This window comes from Colias philodice, chromosome 6 (genome assembly GCF_061535455.1).
Source record: "Colias philodice isolate Cphi_HAF_F1 chromosome 6, ilColPhil1 Martin Lab GWU primary, whole genome shotgun sequence".
In the NCBI taxonomy this organism is placed as follows: Eukaryota; Metazoa; Arthropoda; class Insecta; order Lepidoptera; family Pieridae; genus Colias; species Colias philodice.
Window position 1 is genome coordinate 3,590,570 of NC_143091.1, and position 15,402 is coordinate 3,605,971.

Consider the following 15,402-nt stretch of genomic DNA (forward strand, 5'->3'; position numbering starts at 1 on the left):
CAGACGACCTGATCAAGGTGGCGGGGAGCCGCTGGATGCAGGCCGCTGGTGATCGGTCGTTCTGGAAGTCTTTGGGGGAGGCCTATGTCCAACAGTGGACGTCCAATGGCTGACGACGACGACGACGACGAAAGTCAAACTGTATATCATTAGAACTTGATGGAGAGATAGTGCCCGAGATGAAGTGTGTCAGTGTCATAGGGATCATGTTTCGCCGTGCCGGGTATAGGTTGAACTTATTTCTATGTAGGTTATTAAAAAAGTAAGTGGTTAGATATTATAGAAAATATGAGGGTTTTTTCCTACTGAAAAGTTTTGAATTTTCATTTCGGGACCTTCTTCCAGACGCCGCTTCAATTATATAAATTTTCATGGTCTTAACTACATCAAGGTATAGGTCACCCCTCTTGTTTTCATATAATTTTTAAAGCGCTTCAAACTTTTTGACACATGAAAAAGAAGCAAAGTAAGCAGGTTTCACGGTACATAGTTTGACACTAAATTCCATTGGACGACGGACGAAGCGAGTCTTTTGAAAAAAATTGCATTAACTACTGTGTAAATTAGTAATAAATAATTATTCTAAGTGCACCTGGTGTTTTCTAGTAATTTCTATAACTAGTCGTCTTTAGATTTGACTGGTTCAAGCACTTCGGGATTCTCGTCCATACTAGCAGCTGTGTCCGTACGAGTCTTGTCCACTGGGTATAACCTAAAAATATTTTTTAGTATATTATTGTGCATTTAAAATCAGTACATTTCAAATAAAGCCATACTTAAACTTAATTTAGTTTGTTAATACATTCATATTATTATCATAAAAATATGAATGCTTAGAAAATAAAAAGAAATGAGAAATCTATTTGTTTCTACACTTGCGCATGCGCAGTTAAGCCGAAATCGAAATTGTCCAAAATTATTCAAAAGATGAGTTGTATTAGAGAAAAACAAATAGTGTACCATGATTTCAACTCTCTTTCTAATCGTGAAAAATACAAAACAGTCGCATGTCTTTTCTACTCTGTCTACAAACTATGCAAACACCACACAGTTTTTTTTATGATTAAACCAACTAACCAATATAAAAAGTAAAACATTTAAAAATCACACTCACCATCTCTGATACAGATACACCAAGAACACGAGGTCATCTCTGAAGCAGGCTACTCTGTGCGCGGTGGGCATCGTTATTATAAACGCGAACACATCATCTATGAACGTGTTGAACGCTTTATACATGAAGGCTCGCCACGGGAGAGCAGCCACAGAACGAAGACGGTAATTCACGAATAATTGTGGTAACATGAATAGGAAACCGAACGCGTATACACCGTTCACTACACTGTGTAACGCCCATGAGTACCAGCTGGAATGGAACAATTTGTTTAATTTAATTGCTCTTAGGGCCGATTTTTCAATGCTTGGATAAAACTTATCCGTCCAATAAAGTATTACACGATAATATTAAAATGTCACGTAAACTGTCAAATACGGGCAATTAGAATAAGTTTTTAAAATGGTAGTTTTATACATAATTCGACGAATAAGTTTTATCCAAGCATTGAAAAATCGGCCCTTACATGGATTATCTATGTTTAAAATATACTTTTGCTGTTCTAGCAGTACGTAGAGGGCGTCTGCTGTTAATAAAAAAAGTAATATATGTACACAAGAACAAGTCTAAACAAATATTTTTGGAGCTCTATAGCAGACAGTAAAGTGCGTCTGTTCAAGTAAACTTTTTTTCTGCGCTCATAGAGCCAGGAAGTAGAGCGCGCCTGCTCTTACAAAATTGTTTTGGATCTCATACAGCAGCAAGTGACACTTTGTCTGTTATAAATTAACTTTTTTCAACACTAATAGAGCATATTTGTTGAGATGGTTGTTAATCATCTCAATAGATGGCGCACGGTGTGTCCCTTAGACACATAAAAAAACTGAAAGAATAGAATAAATTCGATTGCTCTGGTGGGTCACGAGTGGCTCAATTGGTCAGGCATCCGCCCCGGAATGGTGCGAAAGGATGCGGGTTCGAGTACCGCCTCGTGATCGAATTTTTTCTATTCTTTATAAATTTATATTTATAAATTTATACTAATAGAGCGCATTAGCTCTACTGTCACCTCTTGTGCGGCTCGTAGAGCAGCGAGTAGAGCGCGCCGGCGACGCACAGCGGGTAGAGAAGCCGCGCGAGGTAGCCCATCGCCTCCGCGTCCGCGCGCGCCGTGCTGCGCTCGCCCGCGTCCGACCGCTCGCGCCACACGCGCACACGCCACCGCGATACCGATACACGCACGTGTAGTACTTTCGTCACTTTCCACGCCTAAAAATACAACAAAAAAAATGTATGCGTGTACTAGAGTACACACGTAAGAAGTGAAACTTCTTTATGACCTTAAAAATGTCACGAGTAGGGCGTAACGCAAAAATGTCACGCGTACGGCGTAACGCTGAAATGTCACGCGTACGGCGTAACGCAAAAATGTTACACTAAATTTTTGTCCAACCCCGATAAAGCAGTTTCACTTCAAAAATCTATTTATTGATATTAAATCACAAAGAAAAGTATACTTCACACCTATACTTGAGTTATTACAAGGTCTAAAATCTTATTTGAGAGTTAATCCAACTGTTTAACAGGCGTGATAAAATAATATTGAATTAATCATTTTTTAATTAAACTAGTTAAATTTGTTTCCTTTTAGATACTTAACAAAAGTTAGAAAACCTAAACAAAGACTTTTATATATCTTTTAAAAAAGAATTGCTTTTTCTATTTCTGAGCCTTATTAATTAAGTTTATTTATTACCTCTATCACAGCACTTATTCCAGCAGGCACTAGCACCAATAATGAAGTCTTTTCATCGACCAAGTAAAAGAATATAACAAGTTGGGAAAATGCGCGCCAAAACACCGTCCTAGCAGACAAGCCGGCTAGTGAACGTTTACTTCTCCAGAATGATACGTCATTTTTGAACGCCAAGAAATCGAACAGGAGCTGAAAGAAAAAAATTTTTTTTAAAGAACTTCCTATTTAAAATTAATAACTCAGGCCCCAAATAGTGTCTACTAATTCACAATTCGATTTCAAATAGAAAATCTATTGTGTCTGGGACCGATCGGGCCGCTTGGGGCTCAATGGGTTAATATCTAAGGACATTTTATTGTGTATTATGTCTCTAAATTGTATCTATAAAATCAGTTATATTCTTGTATTATAATGGTATGAAATCTAGACAAATATTTATTTAAAAGATAATGTTTATAGCAACATTGTGTGTATATTATTATCATAAGTGTCATATAATTAAGCATGATCTTTTGTATGCATGTGACTAATTTAATATATGTTAACAATTTAACATATTTTGAGGTTGAAAAATGAATATTAATTCTATTTTATATTGTTCAACAAGTAATTTTGCATAGCCCGGCCATTGAAATAAACAAAATTTCCACTCAACAAATAGCAAAAAAAATTTTTAGAATTACATATATACTTATGTTAAAAAAAAATTATGTAACATGGTTTGATGTGACTGTATAATTATTATTCTCAGGGCCGATTTTTCAATGCTTGGATAAAACTTATCCGTCCAATAAAGTATTACACGATAATATTAAAATGTCACATAAACTGTCAAATACGGGCAATTAAAATGGTAGTTTTATACATTATTCGACGAATAAGTTTTATCCAAACATTGAAAAATCGGCCCTTAGTAAGAAAAAAAAATAAGCTGAAAAAATATTTTATTTGTAAACATAAAATTTAGGAAATAAAAAATACTTACCAAGTTTTGAAAAATTACATTTTGAGCATAGGAATAAGATAATAAAGCATGCAAATTGAAGGACAATGAATATGAATATAAATTAGGCAGTGGTGTAAAAAAATGCCTGTAACTAATAATTATTTTGACTGTTTTGTCTCTTATTTGAAGAGGGACCTTCAAATATCAATCTTCTAATAATCTCATTGATCAAACTGGATTTCGTAGGATATTTTTTTTGTTAATAATATGTATTAATATTTATTCTTATAAGTATCAGTAAGAAAAGAGAAATAAATTTGTTACTGTATCAATCAATCTAAGAGTAGTCTCAGAATATTATCGAAATAGAAATAAATTCTAAAAATGGCCCTATTCAATTAGCATGAAAAAGTTAGAAAATATTAATAAAACTCACATGGCAACTGGCAATCAAGACTGTCGCAGACAAGAGATATAAATTTGTATCAGCGAATATGCCTTTAACATCGTCCACATCTTTTTCACTGAATCCCAGGCCTTTCAACTGCTCCAGGGCTAATCTCACATGCAATGCAAGCCGCAAAACTCCATAAGATGTAGGTGCTATATCTACAGTTATATTCACTTCTGTAGTTTTACTTGTCAATAATTGTAAATCTGAGATTCGAGACTTCAAAACATTGTGATGAATTATTGGTAGGAACTTATCTTTTCGTATCCTAAAACATTTTACAACATGTATTATTTTTAAAACAGTAACATAGGTACTTAAATATAATTTGCTATTATTTGGAACATACTTCATGTAAGGATATAATTCACCAGGAACCTTTGTGGATGGAAGATGTAAATTATCTGTTAATATCGACAATGGTGCTACTGTAGAAATATGTGCATATGGTCTTATCTTCTTGACAGGTTTTTCCTCTTCATCTTTCTGAAAATTAATTATTGAACATTTCAATGAATATACATAGTTATTAATGTGTTATTTTTATAAATTTGAAGAAGTAGTTACTTTAAATATAAAGACATACATACTCCTTGCCAGAGATTAAATGTTTCAGCCTGGGGTTCCATAAATGTGATGAGTGGCAATGTATGTACTGCTTCCTGGCGGAATATGTCAATAAAATCATCATACAGGCGATTTTCGTCCAGTAATACAGCATGCATATACAGTGAACCATTATTTCGTGTACTGCGAGGTATGTTTAATTTCACAACCCTAAAAAAAGTATGGATATACACTTAGAAACTTTATTCATTGAGAGCATTGTGTGATAATGAACATCCTATTCATGTTACGAACTTTAAAATTAAAATAGGAATATTTTTTTATTATGAAACTCACATCTTTGCTGCCTTACGATAATCGAACCTCAGGGAAGTGTGAACTTTATTTACTGCTGCTTCAGAGTATCCATTTCTGTAAGGATATTCCTTTACAGAAGTATACAATACTAAATGTTGCAAAGGATTTGAAGATAAATACGAAGAAAAACATCTTTCGCCACGACTACATTCGGGCGGTATAAATATTTCAGCTAAATTCCATATTGTATTAATAACGTATACAGCAAAAATTAAAGATATTACTAAACTAAACGAAATATATTTCATCGCAAGAATAATTTAACTTATTGAAGAAAATTGTGTGATAATTTAGTAGGACGATGCAAATTTTGGATGTAGCGTTCCAACGTGAAATAAATGCGAATTGCGAACTTCAACTTCAAACTTCAAAAATCAAAGTTTGAAGTAGCGTAGCGAAGATCTACGGTTGACATTGACAAGAATTGACAATAAACTGAACTTTATTTTAAAATATTTTCAATTTAAGATTAAATACGGACGGATAAATTGATTGCTTAACTTATTTATAACAACAATAAAAATGGTAAATCTAAATAAAAATACCAATATCATTTATAGGAAATCAATAATCTATCATTGGTAACATTTACTTACATAATAATGGTGTTTTATTTAATTAAAAAATAATATCTTAATTATTAGTAGTGGATATAAATATATCAATCATTTATTTATATGTGTTTATTCATAGATAAATTTAACATACAAAGAATTAGCTATTTTTTTTAAGGGTAATTTAGTCTACGTTAATATTTTTACAAACTAGCAATACGTTGTTATACGCGACAGAAGTGCAAGGAACGTAATAAATCGGTGTCTCCAAGGAAATAATATTGATGTTTTCTAAAATTTAATACTTGTTAAAGGTAAGTACGATACATATTTACGAGAAATTAAGTTTTAATTCATGTGCTTAGTAAAGTTTTAGATATAAAGCTTATGTGGCAGTGTTTTGACAGTTGTCAATGAATGTGTTTGATAATTTGTTTATTTTTCAGAATGAACAATACTTTGATTGGAGAAACAAAACTGATTTATTACGTGAAGTGTACTAGAACATAATTAAAAAGATGCAAAGAAACCAGATTAATTTCTGTATTAAACATCATGGCCATGGACGCTAAAGATTTACGAACAGACTCTGCTCTAAGTGCGTCGATCAACGATGGAAATGCGAGCTACAACCAAAGTAGCAGTCCGCTACAATCAAATCGAAATAAAGCATATCAAGATATTGGATCAAATTCATTGGGTAAAGTGGAATCGCAGGCCACGCGACCGTGTGCTATTATAGGCCCCGATAGAGTATTGCCACCGCCCCCTACCAGCGATGTATATCTCAAAAAAGCATCAGTCGATCCATGGTCATGCAATGAAAATGTTTACCGACATCAACCAAATTTTACACAGAAATTACCAGATTACCAACAAGTACGGAACATATCACCAAGGCAAACATTTCAAGAAAATATGCAGCGTATCATGGTCCCGCCTTCCTATAATTCATCTAAGAATATAGATGATTCTAACTCAAAAAATTCTAAAGTTGACATGCCATTAGAACTTAAGTATTGTGATGTGCCTTATACTATTAATCCAATTAATGGACAAAAAAGTATTAGAAACTCGGACTTACCTTTAACAAGCGTGAACCCGGCTTTTGCAAGAAATGTTCCACCCCATGTGTGGGCAAACGGTACCGGTACAAGACCCATAAGGCCTTATGGTGCACCTGAGTATTATCAGTATCCTGAGTTATCTAACTTTACAACCCCAAGACCAATGTTAAGGCCTCATCGAGCTCCTCATGATGATGCTGCTCAAGTCAATGCTGAACGTCTCTACCAAGAAGGAAACATGCGCTTCAAGCCATACCCAACAATAAAGGAAAGGTATCCTCAAGCCAGGTACGATTATCCTAATAACTACCCTAATACATTTCACCCACATGCACCTTACCCACCTCAGAAATATGATTTATCTAAAAGTATACCTCCTCACCCTTATCCCATGTATTCACAAGTTCCTATGAGACGAATTGCGGAACCAATTTTAGATTCATACCAAAGATCAAACCAACAAACAAACTTTAATCATTACCATAATCAATACATTCCTCCTCCATACGGTTCAGTGCCAGGGAACTGCATTCAAAACAAAATGTACACCCACCCATCTGAGTTATCAGCTAAACAATTAACACCAAATAAATTGCCTTATGATATGAATAATAAAATATATTTGGAGTATGAAAATAATAGAAACAAAATGTATCCTCCTGTTGACAATATGTATTATCCTGATCCAAATAGACCACCTGGATCTAAAAATGATGTAGTGTTACCCGTCCACCCCGGACATATGCCATACAATATGCCTCCACAATATATGTACAGAAAAGACAACATAACAATGAAAACATTTGACAATGTACACTTTCGAGGTGTAGACCAGAATGTACATGTTAATAGCCCTTTATTAAGACATCCTTTACAATTTTCTCCTTCCGGACTAGTAATATCACCTGCAGAATCCAGCACAAGTAATGATGCCATGCAATCACTACAAGAAGACTGTGGCTATGTAAGTCAATCATCTTCAGCTAGTGGAAGAAGCATTGATTCTGGAAACTACAGGATCCAAAGTGAAATGTACAGAAAACATGAGAATTTCTACAATTCAAATATAAAGAAATTTTCAAAACAAGTATCTAGGTCAGATTCAATTGGAAATAGTTCAGATAAGAAAAATCTTAATGTCAGACAATTTTTGCAAATGTGGAATGAAGGTGAAGAGGAAGTAACTGATGGTAATAATGCCTCTAGCAATTCAAATTTTCCTAAAACTTCTGAGACGATAAGTAACCAAGAGCAACTTTATGTTCTTGGGCTTGTTAATATACCAACTGAAGAGTTATCAAAATATGAGCATATTCAAAAAATTTCAAAATTACCTGAAAATATAAAGGGTTACAACAGTATCGAACTTCTTGATCAATATGAGCAGCTGGTTGAAACCCCTGCATTAAGACAAAGTAAAACAATCATGAGAGACTATCAGATGTCACCAAAGCCCTCAGTTAAACAACCCCCACAACTTCCACGTCCCGTTTCACCCTTAGATGTTGAAGCTAAAATAAGTCAATCAGTTATTCACAAAGAAGTAGGATGTAACTTTGAAATAAAGCCATGTAGCCCAAAAATGTTGAATGTAGAGGTTGCCACTCCTGTACAAAATATATTAGATGAAAGAGCAATAGAAAAGGTTATTAACTTGGGTATAGGCAACACATCAGTGCTCTCCAATAAGTCAGAAAACCCAACAACAAGCTGTAAAATGAATTCGCCTTTCATTTCAAATAATGATATAATGAAAACCAGTAATTACATATTTCAAGACCTAGAAAGTAATTCGGGTGTATGTCTTGCCTCTTTGCCTCGATTAGACAGTGATATAGAACTCAATTTTCCCGAAATAAATCAACAGTTTATAGATGCTAACAAATTTAATAATAACAAACCGGGAATTATTGTTAACTCAGATACAACACTTTCTACTAATTCAATGGAGTCCGAACCCAAATTTGTTACTGACAGAGCGACTCCAAAATTAAGTAAATATCGTAAAACTAAAACATATGACTTTTCTTCTGATGATATTGGTCACTGCTCTGCTATGAATCGAACCGACAGTGTAATAATAAAAAATCCAGATAATAACAGAAAGCATGAAGAGTTTGAGACTAATGTTACAACAATTATGAAAGAAAATAAAGAAACTGATGTTATAATGAGTACAACAGATAGTGTTATTGCAACGAGTAGACCTTCACCTTTAAAAACTGTTCATACAATAGACGATTGTAGTAATACAGCAATTGATTTCAGCTTTAGCAAGATAAATGAGAAGCATGACTATAGCACAGAGAGTAAAGATGTACTTAATAACATGCATATCCAAAAAAATGATCAAGAAGTAAAGTGCAATAATGACATTGAATCATTAGAAAATTCACCTGTAAGAGAAGATATAAACAATGATAGTTCAAATGCCAATTTAATAAAAAATAAATATGATACAGATATACCTTTATGTTTGCCTTCTTGTGATGATATAAACTTACAGACGATTTCGGACGAAAAAACAAATACAGACGTAAATAATGCTGATGACATTCAAAATAATGAGAATATAAACGACGACATGCTTAGGGAAGAACACCAGTATAAAAATGTTGAAGCAAGTTTGCAAATCACTGATTGTCTTGATATTGATGATTCAAATGTAAAAGAAAATATTGTATTGAATTTACCATTAATCGTGGAGGAAGAAAATGAGAATATAACAGCTTTAAATGCCACTATGAATACAAATAAAACAGAATATGAAGACCATTTAATAATTGAAAATACTGAATTAATTGTAAACAATCAGGATGAGAAGGAAAAATCCAATTATAATGAAGATTCAAAAACCGAAGCGCACTCGAATTTCTTCCAAACTAATAATGAATATAAAATAATTAAAAATAGTTTTTATAAAACGGGTGACGACTCTTATGATGAAACGAAACAAGATGAGCATGGGAACGAAGATATTTCTCAAAATAACTGTCTAACTGAAGCGTCCGTTATAAATAATTTATTAGAAACAGATAACTCTCAAGAAGATCCAAGCCCTAAATTTTCAGGAGTCGAAAAGGAATGTACAGTCTTGGTAAAGAACACAGCCAAAGCTGACACTCAAATGGATTTATGTGTATCCGAAAAGTCTGACCATAAGGATATGTCTCTTCAAGTTATTTCACATAACAAGGCTATTGAAAGTCACGTATTACATAATAAATATGTAAACAGTAGTGAAGATAATTTACCAACAGATATAGCCGAGCAATTTTTAGAAAGCACAACAACGCAAAATGTACAACGTATGGCACAAAATAATAAACTCGAAATAGATAATACACAATTTTTATCAAATACAACAATAAGATCACCGTCGAGTAAGTTAGATTCGATGAAAATTGAACCAAAAATAATGAAATTACATAACAATGATCATGTAATTAATGACGAAAATAAAACTGATATAATACAAACAAATAATATTAGTTCTGATTATATTATTGACTGTCAAAAAATATTTAATGCAGAAAATGTAAAATGCGAAAAAAAATTTAATATTCTGTCTTATGATGGCAAAGATACGGAAACGTCTCAAATAAAAAACCACGAAATAAAAACAATAGAAATTTCTTCACTATCCCAATCAAATGAAGAAGAGAACCAAACCTCTATTAATATAAGCTTAGATTCATCCATAGATAGCGCTCATAGCGTCATAGCTAACAATTCCAGAAGAGATTCAATTATAAATATGCTAGAAACTGCTAAAGTTGAACATGGCTTAAATAATAATACTGAACGAATAGTGGAAAGCGATTCGATTACAAATATACTTGAAACTGCTGAAGTTGTACATAGCTTAAATAATACTGAACGAATAGTGGACGGCAAAAAAATAGTACAGATTGAAGAAAAATCATATTATATTAGCAGTCAAGAAATGGAGCAAGTTGACAAATTATCTCCAAAAACAACTTTAGATCAAGTTGAAATTAAAGATGATTTCTCATCTCAAGCACCAAGAGCTGCTGAGATTAATCAAATCAAAATGGAGAATACACGGAGTAAAATAAAGACATACTTTACAAGTAAATATTTTTCATGGCGTATACAAAATCTTGATATGTATCATGAGGGTATTTGCAATGGTATAGACAAAGGTGATTATGTTGTAGATGAAAAAATTATGGACGGACCCATCTTAAAAGATATTCAACAGCAGAAACTGGAAATGGATGATATCATAACTGAAAAATGTCCAGAAAATTTTCTAACATTAGTCTTACCATTGGAATCTGAATCTTGTGTTGATAAAACGAATAATAAAGAACAATGTAGTGGAGATTCTGCAAAAAATGATTATAATATCTGTAATCATTCGAATGAAATTGAAGAAACTCAACTTTTTGAAGTTAAAAACACAAAACCAGAAGTATCCAACCGTCGTACTTTAAAACGATCATTATCAGATTCCGCTCTTGTATTGTTTACTGATACGGATACGACTGAACATTCTATTTTAAAAGAGCCAAAAAGACGAAAATTCACGGCTGAGGCAATATTAGAGCCTGCGGAACATGAAGATTTCTCTACTTTCATCCAGAATAATAGAAGAAATTCTATCTCTGCAATATATAACAATCAAAATGTATTTATTTTAATTGATAACGATGACGAATACGTTATTGCTCAAGATGGAGATGATAACAGTAAAATCTGTTTCACAGAAGTGTCGACTGCATTTTGTGATCCAGCTGACGCTATCCTTAATTTGTGCGTCTCTAATGAATCTGAAGAAACTTCGTTTACTGAGAACTTTGTCTCGGATATTTTTGAACCAAATGAAGCGCAGCCTATAGAAAATGATGTAGTTCGTGACACTTGGTTGGAAGATATAGCTTGCGTGGAAACAGTTTTTAATGATGATGTTGCTGAAGACATCACAATAAGTGCACCTACTTCACCAAAAAGTTTGTCTAGGGATGGAAATGACGATGAAAGTAGCACGTGTTCTGATAGTGAAATTGATCATATAGTAAAAATAAAAGAGATATATGGTGACAATTTGTGTATGGATGACGTCCAACTTGTTGAAACGTTATATAAAACACCTCAAATGGACGTTAATAAAACACTGGTCGACATTGAATCTCAAAATGGACAAGAAGTCTGTAAAAATAAAGTAGCCTCTCCACTTACAATGGACGAAGGATCTATGTCCCCAAAATGTAATACCCTACCACAATCAGAACAATATTTTATAAGTAATGATATTAAAGAATTAGATGACAAGGAAAATCAAATTCACAAAAGTCCTTCACAATATGAATGTAACTTTGCCCATGTTGAAAACAAGTTAGACAGCAACGCATTCGAAAAACAGCAAGAATATAGCGATTGCGTGGTAGATTCTTGCGATTTAAGTCTAGATGAATATAAATCATCTGAAAATCAAGACAATGATATCAATTATTCGACATCTAGTTCACCCGAAGTGTCATCCACGACATCTGAGGAAAAAAGCTCCAGTATTTTACTTAAAATAACGAGCGTAAATGGATCCAGAATATCCCAAATAAATAGCGTACCGGACATTTCGAACGATTTAAGTTTTAACTTTAGCGAAATCAAGGATTACACTTCAAACTATAGGCCTCTTATAACCAAAGCTGCTAAAAAATATATCCCTCCTCTAAAAGAGACGCAAGATCTTAAAGTAAAATTAACATTACCTCAACAACGTCTTAATAAATTAAAACAATTAAAACGTGCTAAAGATGAACCTCACATTCCAAAAATAAATCATATAAGTAATCCTATACGACACGACTTTCCTAAAAAAATTAAACCAAAGTTTGAAGATGTCCTTAAAAGTATTGATGAAATTCAATTTAAAAGGCACAAAGAAAAAAACAAAAAACCTAAACACAGTATTCCCAAAGTAGTTATTAAGAAAAACGAGAACGGGGCACATTATGCTAGTTCTGAAAATAAAAAGAAATCTTATAATCCAGACTTAACTGGTCGAAAATGGCAGCCGTGGGTTTTCATAGAAAGAAATGAATTCGTCGATAAGATGGCACAAAGAAACAAGGTTAAAGCTGTATATTGTCACAGGAAGAAAACCTTTGTTTTAGCAGAGAAGTTTAAAAAGTATAAATCAATTTGTACTGCTAAATTTGTTATTAGTCAACCGACTTCTGATAGTGCATCATCAGGCAATTTAAAATATACGATAAGACTGAAACATAACTACTGAGCTTTAGTTGAGTATTGTTTCAGTAACCGGTATTTGCAAGTCTCTGACTGTACCGTAATGGATCCCACCCTAGGATGGTCTCGTATCTAACATTCCTTCTAACATAACTTATTGTATTATTGTAGTTACCTTTATTAGTTTATTGCGTAGATATATAACAGTAAATGAAGCCAAAATTTAATTAGTGTGATTAATTAAATTGTATGTTATATGATGATTCTATTTAATAGTGCAATTTTTCAGATCTGTAATATATTCGTTATATTATTTAAAGTTTAATAATAATCTTTTGTTTTGATTAACTCAGATTCCAAAGTACATATAGTTTATAAAAGTTTTGTCTGTTGCACACTCTAAGCACTGAAATAATTTATCTTTATACATTATTATTATTATGTACATATTATATTCATAGAAAATTCATAGAATTTGTTATATTTAATTTTTGTTATTTTGTAGATAGTTTATGGTGTGTTTACGTATGTCATTCCTTTTAAGATATTATTAAATACTGATATTGTATACAAATAGTTACGTTATGTAATCATTACTAATTTTTAATATTGTTTCGACGTGTAAATATTTTACTCCGACCATCAAACCTGTGTGGTGGTCACTATTGCTCATGTATTTTCTAAGCACACAATATAAAATTGTTCTTTCCCTATGAAAGATGTACCTGTAATGTAGTAAGTTAAGGGTGAAAGTACAAAAGAGAGCGATTCAAAAATACATCACGATGATCATATTTGTTTTAACTTTTGTTTTGGCAATAGTAGTTTACATCGATGAAAATTTGGAGTCTTATACACGTTGTTGCGTCAAAAGTAATAAAGTTATAGCGTGAAATAACCAAAGCCAATACTCACGAAATAATGTTGAGTGAACATGTTTTATTCAAAAAGCTTTTATATTCCTTTAACGTTTTCGAATGTTTGTGATAACACTTCAGATATTCCATATATATTTTTCATATATGCCTTAAAACACAAAGTGCCTCGGGAAATATTTACCCTCTGAAAACAAGTCTCCAGAAGTAATGCTACGCTTTCCTTAATGTAAAGAGTGGGTTCACTTTTATCCCATTTTCAAAACTCAGTGCCTTTTGCGAGATACATATTTCATTTATTTATAACGGTAAAAACGTCGTTTGAAATATTCCATAAAATGTTATACACTTTTTCTGGTATAAAGTTCCAAAGATATCTTGTTTTAAAAATGTATATTTTTGAATATACAAATGGTATTTATATTCAGAATTTAAAAATATAATATGTAGTGTGATAGGATAAAAATATATCTATATTTGCTAATCGAACATTTTTTGCGATGCTTTTAAAGACTCAGATGTTATTTACACTTTCGTCCTGCCATTTTAGGGTCGATGTACACAAAACTCAACAAGTGCAGATTTTTTTTTCATGCATGAAATGAACACATCTTACAGCCACGTTTACAATTTTGTAGGTAGTGGCTCTATTCCAATTGTGAAAAATGTGATAACGGAACGAAATGGAATTAAAGTTTGCATTTGTTGCTTATGCGCCGACCCTATAAAGTCACTGATCTCATACAAATATGCACTCAGTATCGGATTGCACTTTGTGCCTAACCATATAAATATATTCATATTATTACAGGGTGTTATTTAAATATACCAAATAATGTGCTTTTATTTACCTATGTTGCCTTCGTAGATAAGCGTACTCTAAAAGTAAAATAGTGAGTATAAAAGTGTTAAAAGTTTAGTGATTTACTGGACTGTTTAATTTATTTTAGATTTTAATGTAATTTTATTTAATTAAGGTGGGTATGTTTAGAATATTGTTAAGTAATTGTAACAGACATTGTATATGTACAAATGTAATGAAAGGGTATTTCTACTTGATTTTACTGTTCGTGTTTGTAAATATTTACTTTCTTTTGAGGCTAAGCATATTCAATACCGAGTCTTTTGACTGATATTAAAATATTTTTTCTTTGGTAATACGTTTATGTATTTATTTTGATCGTATGTTTGTAAGCACTGTCGAGTGATATGTTGAGTTTTCGTGCACTTTGTTGGCCATTGTTATTTATAGGATTACGTTATATTATTACGGTTGAGCACTATTCGTTTGTAAGGGTTAAGGATTAAGTTTATATAGTAAAAATTTGTAAAATTTTGTTTGTGTTTTAATCGTTGAATGCATATCTTATTATGCCAGTAACGCACGTGATAGTGTATCGTGATAGACGTAAATATAAGCACACTCTGTATTGAGATACTGGAATTCGAGTGTGTTAAGTGAATATTTTTAATGGGTATAATATTTTTTCGAGTGGTACCTAGTTTTGAGAATTGTTCTAAAATTGACCAAATAAATGTGTTCTCAATAAAACGAG

The 15,402-nt window shown here is 32.5% G+C and overlaps 2 protein-coding genes across 2 annotated transcripts; one reads left to right on the top strand and one right to left on the bottom strand.

Moving 5' to 3' along the window:
• Positions 1-223: 223 nt before the first annotated feature.
• On the bottom strand, positions 224-5,464 carry LOC149487586 (lipid scramblase CLPTM1L). Its single transcript, XM_089696174.1, has 8 exons — positions 5,111-5,464; positions 4,798-4,984; positions 4,557-4,693; positions 4,193-4,475; positions 2,811-2,999; positions 2,124-2,323; positions 1,115-1,366; positions 224-712 (listed from the first exon to the last, which is right to left on the bottom strand). Exons 1-8 carry the CDS (start codon positions 5,377-5,379, stop codon positions 619-621), a joined length of 1,611 nt encoding a protein of 536 aa, XP_089552300.1. The 5' UTR covers positions 5,380-5,464; the 3' UTR covers positions 224-618.
• Positions 5,465-5,904: 440 nt separating this feature from the next.
• Positions 5,905-15,398, top strand: LOC149487587 (uncharacterized). Its single transcript, XM_089696176.1, has 2 exons — positions 5,905-5,999; positions 6,132-15,398. Exon 2 carries the CDS (start codon positions 6,241-6,243, stop codon positions 13,015-13,017), a length of 6,777 nt encoding a protein of 2,258 aa, XP_089552302.1. The 5' UTR covers positions 5,905-5,999; positions 6,132-6,240; the 3' UTR covers positions 13,018-15,398.
• Positions 15,399-15,402: the final 4 nt, after the last annotated feature.

What these genes read in the sequence shown, in the direction of transcription:
- LOC149487587 (XM_089696176.1), top strand. Translation starts at nt 6,241, where the DNA reads ATGGCCATGGACGCTAAAGATTTACGAACAGACTCTGCTCTAAGTGCG.
- LOC149487586 (XM_089696174.1), bottom strand. Translation starts at nt 5,379, where the DNA reads ATGAAATATATTTCGTTTAGTTTAGTAATATCTTTAATTTTTGCTGTA. An exon ending in TATCGTAAGGCAGCAAAGAT is followed by an intron (nt 4,985 to 5,110) that starts GTGAGTTTCATA and finishes TACTTTTTTTAG; the next exon opens with GGTTGTGAAATTAAACATAC. An exon ending in GAATAAGTGCTGTGATAGAG is followed by an intron (nt 2,324 to 2,810) that starts GTAATAAATAAA and finishes TTGTATTTTTAG; the next exon opens with GCGTGGAAAGTGACGAAAGT.